Source organism: Talpa occidentalis, unplaced genomic scaffold, assembly GCF_014898055.3.
Source record: "Talpa occidentalis isolate TD23 unplaced genomic scaffold, MPIMG_talOcc4v2.1 talOcc4.18, whole genome shotgun sequence".
Taxonomy (NCBI): Eukaryota; Metazoa; Chordata; class Mammalia; order Eulipotyphla; family Talpidae; genus Talpa; species Talpa occidentalis.
The window spans coordinates 842,514-848,844 of NW_023601851.1; the positions used below are offsets into that span (position 1 = coordinate 842,514).

Genomic DNA, 6,331 nt, shown 5'->3' on the forward strand with positions numbered 1-6,331 from the left:
CAATACCTGTGACCATCACCACCACAGTCCCTTGTGCACTTCTCTCCCCTGTTTTGACCCTACTCCCCTACTCTGTGCTTCAGATCTATAGTTTGCCTGCAAGTTTTGCCTTATTTTATGACCCCTTCTTCTGTTTCCCTATATTCCTCCGTAGTGAAACCATCTGATAGTTTTCTTTTTCCTTCTGACTTATTTCACTGAACATCATACTTTCCAGCTCCATCAATGTTGCTGGAATTTATCTTTTTGATTTTATCTTTTTGATTTTATCTTTTTTTGGGTCACTGAATAACATTTCATTGTGTATATATATGACGTCTTCTTGATCCAGTCATCTGTTTGGGGACATTTAAAACTTAACTTTGTTTTCCTGCTGAAGTCTAGGGTATATAGGATGGCATGTGGCACCAAGTGGCATCTGACACACCCTATAGGGCTTGGGATTTGGTTTTGATGACAAGAAATAACTCGGTTTTGATTTTGACTTTTGAACATTTGGTTTTTACAATTTTTACTTTAGTGGGTTTTGGATTTTATGTACAGATCTGTTTTGATTTTCCCCTTGTGCCTCTCTGCAGCCTGTTCTTACAGGTACATGTGTGTTTGAAGGGAGCAAACAGCCTTCTCATAAGGTAGTTATAAAAAGATGCTAACCTTTGAAAACTAAGATTTATCCTCAAATGGAGGAAAGAGAAAGTTCTGTGGCTTTACAAATATGAGTAACTGCATCCAGGGGAAAGCAGGTAGTTGCTTACTTACCTTTCAGGTTTTGTCTTGCATATTGGTGTAGTTGGTAGGACAAATGATATTTAGCCATGTGCTAACCAATTGATCTCCCCTTTCCACTCCTCCTGCTTCTCTCCTCCTTTCTTATTTCCCCCACTCTTTCTCCTCTTCATACTTCCTTTGTAAATAAACATTATAAATTTTCTTGTATGTCTGAATTTTGGTCTTGTCTCAAGTTCTTTAGCATGTGGCTGAATACTGATAAATCTGGTACCCCCTTTTTTCTCTCTGCAGTTGCCTAATAATAGCTAAAATGGCCAGGGGATGGGGAAGAGGTCTCCAGGATTCATAAATACAAGAGTCTCACAGGTTGGCACAAAAAGACAGTGATAAAGTTCTAATTTAGATTGGGATATAAAATGTAATTGTTGATTACATCAAATGTTACCTAGGTATTATGTAAATTCCAGGTTGGCCAAAACCAAGATACTGCTAACATAAACTGAAGAAGTCTGGAAAAGGAATCACCTGGGCAAAATTCAGAAGTGAGGACTATGTCTCTCAAGAGACCATCCAGGTGGTCAAATGTCCTATCTACTTTATGAAGATTCAGTGCTCTGAAAGAAAGCCTTTCCATATGTGCTAACTATCCCAACATACCTCAGGCAAGTTCAATTTTTATTTGCTCTTAGCCCACAAATTACCTAAAAAAATGTAACTCTTTGTTCTCCACACCATTCCCTGAAAGTCAATAAAGTCCCTATTTACAGGACAGAGAGGCAGATTCAATTTTAGTTCTACTTTCCTTACTAGTCACCTTTGAAAATAAACCCTTTCTTTATTAAAATGCCAGTGTCATAAAATTTGCTTTATGAACATTAGATAATAAGACCTTTTGATGGTAATTAGGGTAAAATTTTGGGGGAGAATGGGTTTTGTGAAGAAGTTTTATGTGTCTTTATTATTGCTTGTATTTTTGGGAATATACATGTTTCTAATTGGGGAATGTTTTAACTCATGGTAAAGTAAAAGGGAAGGTATGTAAAAGAAAAATGAATTGTACATGCTAAATAGAAACCAGTAAGATTGTCTAAACCACATACAGCATGGATAATGTAAGGCAATGTAAGCTAGAATTCTAGTAGGAACAAATTTTCTGCTTAATAGTCCATTTGGGGCCTACAGTGGGCCTTCTGACATGAGCCTGAAATTATCTCACAGGGAGATTACCCAGGATTTTGGAACAGAGAGTTTGCATTTCAGGGGTGTTTATTACCTTTCTGTCCAATATTAATAGAAGTTACTGTGAGATGGAAGAACATAAAATGATCTTGAAACATAAATAACAGCAATGTCTTCATTGAATTTAGAGAAATGCTCTGTTGGAATGAAAAGAAAAATTTTCTCCACTCTATAGATTCTTCTTGATTTGGTTAAGCTATCAAATTAAGACCAGTGATGTTAGAAAAAGAAAAGAATACATTTAATTGTATATTTGCAGTTAATCTACACAGATACATATATTCTGAGCTAAGAATGGGAGAGAGGCCTGGGGCTTCCAAGAGAGAGGAGAAACTTACATGAAGAAGACAAGAGGCTCTGTTTGCCCTGTTATATTAATAGTTTCTTGCAGAAAGCTTATTTCCAGACAAAACCCTAATTCTGGTTGTGACCCTCAACTTGCATTCTTCAAAATAACTTTTAGTGAACCTGTCAGATTTTACTTGACTTCAGTTCAAAATAATCCATCTGTCAAAGTAACACTTCTTTGGAAGACCTATCTAATCATCTTGCATAGGCCTATCTGAATATCTTGAGGAGGGCTCTTCTGAAAATCTTGGGGAGCCTGTTCAGAATATCCTGCGGGGGGAGCTGTTCTTTCTATCTTGGGGGACCTGTTCTGAACATCTTGGGGTCCTGTCCTGTGTGTCTTGGTGAGACTTTCTGATCATCCTTTGGAGACTGTTCCAATCATCTTGGGATATTGTTCTTAACATCTTGGGGGGCCTGTTCTAAATAGGAAGTCCTTTTCTGAGCATGTTGGGAGACTATTTGGAGCATCTTGGAGAGGCTTGTGAGCATGTTAGGCGGATTGTTCTGATCACTTTAAGAAGGCCTACCTGAACATATCCTGGAAGGCATATCTTTTAATGTTCCTCTCTGAAACTCCCCTGGAAGTTTCAATTTCAAAATTTGGGTTAGTATCTATGTCATGGACATAGATATATACCAAGGACAGATCAGCCCAGTTAAAATTGTGTCTTATTTCTGGAGGAGATGATGCAGATGGTTTTAGCTGGTGGTACAAGAATATAAGACATTCCATAGGAATGTCTGTTAATGATTGAAGTAAACTATAACTCAAGTTTTTGATCTCTGTGGACAGTTAGTGAAGAAGATTTATAAGTGATTGAACCAAAGCTGCTTTTTCAGTGGAAGGACAATCAGGCTGTAAAATTCTGATAGGTTTTGCTGTAGTTTGAATGTTTCTGTGATCTTCCCTAGTGGTGACTTCTTTGAGGTTTACAACAAGTTCTTCAACTATAATTAGTTTGACTTAAGAAATGGCAGTTTTAGTTCAGAATGATTCCACATCAGAAGGCTAGGAGGAAAACTGAAAATTAGTTTGGAGTCATTGAGAGATATTGGAGGACACTAGAAGATTTCAGGATCTGGTTCAGTTGGCAGGAAATATTTTCCAAGATTATTGAGTAATAGAAACTGATATCCAAAGGATGTGTTCGAAAGGATTTTTCTCTCTACCTCTCTTCCTGCTTATATCAGATAATCAAATAAAATTCATGCTTGTAAATTCAATTTACTTTTCAATGCATTGGAACTGCTATTTGCATGAGAGATAAATACACTTTTTTAAAATTCCGTTTTGCTGGTACTTTTCATAGTAATCTTAGATTGAGCTCACAGAGCCTGAAAAGTCACAAATTTCATCTGTTTCTACCACTTATCTGTCATCTTCACTATCTTTCAGGGATTCCCAAATTTCTACAAACTGAAAAGATCATTTAAAGCAAAGAATGAAGTAAGCAGTTCTGTTAATTACACTTAAAGGTTATAAAGGGGAAAAAATAGAGTGGTTCACGGTACCAAAGGTGGAATACAGGGCTTAGGTTTTAGGCAGGATCCATACCTGATACATGACAGGAATCTTCTTGTACTCTGGTTAGTAGATGTGGCACATCTGGATAATGATCAGTAAGACAAAGATGCTAGATGTCTAGAGTCATAAGTTGTATATTGGTAAAGAGCGCAAATAAACATGCACAAAAGAAACAGTGGGTAAGTGGCTGTTTTCCTAGGACATGATCATTGGTCAGCCTAAGATGGTGTAAACACAGTATGATTTCACTTTGGTTTTCCTACATCAAAACTCAAGAAAAGGTCAGTAAGTAACTAAACCAGTGCTATAAATGGATTCATGATGCAATTAAAATTCCTTAACCTGCACTAGGATTTACCCTAAACTTAGAATGTACTGTGTGTCAATTCATTGAAGGAAACTTTAAAATGAATTGTCAGGAAGTTTAATTCTTGCATTTTTGCCAGCATGAAATGTTAGATAAATTTTTTTGGCAGAAACACCACAGTTTTTACAGTAAATTTACATTAAAATAATTTTCCTGTCCCATCTTGGGGAATGAGGCCAAGGATGCCCAGGGAAACCTAAGAGATGGATTGTTGATGAAAACCAAAAATTCAGGTGCTCAGGAAGCCGAAGCTACATTAGCCAGAGAAATATTGAACCACTGCCGTCTTATGTATAATCTCATCTATAAGTGAGAAGCTTCCTCATCTCCCTGTGCATCCTTCTTGTGCGTTTCTTTGCTCTATCCTGCAAAAAGTGACTTCTCAGATTCAGGTAGGATTTAGAAATTCTTTCAAAATTTTCTTTTGGAGGACTATATCTTGCAGATGACTCAGGCCCAAAACAGAAAGGTACTGGGTTTCTGGGTGCAGAAATCCCATTCAAGACTGTGTGTACCACATTATGGTATGAATCTTCCAGAAACTGACCCAACTGGGGAATCAGGGGTCAGGACATGAAAAGACCCCACATAGAAGATTGGCTTCACAGTCACCTCCTGTCAACCCTCTTCATCCTAACTCAAATTCTTTAAAGGCTGACTTTATGATATTTTACTGAGATTTAGATGTAAAGAGACTGAGGGTAGAGAATCTGAGTGGTGGAACCCACAGTTCTTCCTGAATACTGGGGAAAACATCTAAACAACTACAAGCTCCCTTGAATACAGTCTGTAAGTGATCCTTCATTCCTCTGCCAGAGGAAGACTTAATTTTTTTTTAAAAAAATTATGTGATGTAGGTAAAACTAACCTAAGGAGGCAGTACACAGAGCTTCTCTCACCTCTGAGCCTGGATCAACACCGCCCCGGATCTCCAGAGGCTGCAAAGTGTCCTCTGAGATCATGAGAAATTAGTGGACACAGTCCTGAAAACTTCCGCATGATCTAAAAGCAATGCTTGCTTAGCAGGGATTGTCAGAGACTGGTATCTCAGGGTGCTGGGATTAACAAAAGAAGTATGTCTCAACTCACTCAGATGTATGAATGAATGGACTGTTGCAGGTGCTGAAGGCAGTAACAGCACCGTCTCCTGGGCATCGGCCAGCCCTCAGCTTCCATTTCCCCCTGGTTCTGAAGGGCTGTGAGTCTCTGGATTTGTTGGTCCTGCTCCAATGCTGCAGTGTCATTACCCCTCCCAAATTCCAACTCTTCACTGCTTTTCTTAGAGCTTAACACTAAACCATGTATTGTCATTAGGAACTGAGATTGTACACATCTCCCTTGCCTCCCTGTGCAACATCTCTGCTCCTCTTCTTACATTTACTTTCTGCATTCGGATTCCATTTCCATTTTCTGCAAGCCTGGGGTAGAGTCGGTGATAGGGGGCACTGGAAGGATCTCTCCTGCCCAGTGCTGTTGGCAGGCCTGGGACCCACCCACAGCCCAGGCAAAGAGACTGACTAGCAGGTAACTGTCCACTGTTAAGCACCAGCATTTTTGCAGAGCTCAAAAAGACATATAGTACTATTTCTGCAGCTAGAAACATCTATCTTACAATTTTCCGAAGTGATATGAACATAATCCCTAACACAAATGTAGCCTTGTTGTGTTTTGTGCAATTATTTTTTTTACACTGTTGTCTTATTTGGTTTCCCTATATTCCTGCTATAAGTGAAACCATCCCATATTTTCCTTCTTCCTTCTGGCTTATTTCACTGAGCATAATTCCTCCTAGCTCCATCCACATTGTTGCGAATGGCATGAGTTTATCTTTTTTGATTGCTGAATAATAGTCTATTGTGTGTATATACCATATCTTCTTGATCCAGTCATCAATTTTTGGGCATTTGGGTTGTTTCCAGGTTTTACCTATTGTAAATAGTGCTGCAATAAACACAGAGGTGCAGGTGTTCTTCTGAATCAATGTTTTTGTGTCCTTTAGGCAGTTCCTAGGAGTGGAATTGCTGGGTCATATGGTGGCTTTATTTTTAGTAGACTGAGGAAACTCCATATATCTTGCCATAGTGGTTGGACCAGTTTGCGCTCCCACCAGCAGTTCAGGA

General features: G+C 38.6%; 1 protein-coding gene across 1 annotated transcript in view; it reads right to left on the minus strand.

The window, feature by feature from the left end:
• The window catches only part of LOC119250806 (BCL-6 corepressor-like), an 88,708-nt gene extending 82,945 nt beyond the window's left edge, over nt 1-5,763 (minus strand). Inside the window, 2 exon segments of the mRNA XM_037518406.1 lie at nt 5,080-5,161; nt 5,587-5,763. Of these exon segments, the coding sequence (XP_037374303.1) occupies nt 5,080-5,161; nt 5,587-5,763 (259 nt within the window).
• Between the last annotated feature and the right edge of the window lie 568 nt (nt 5,764-6,331).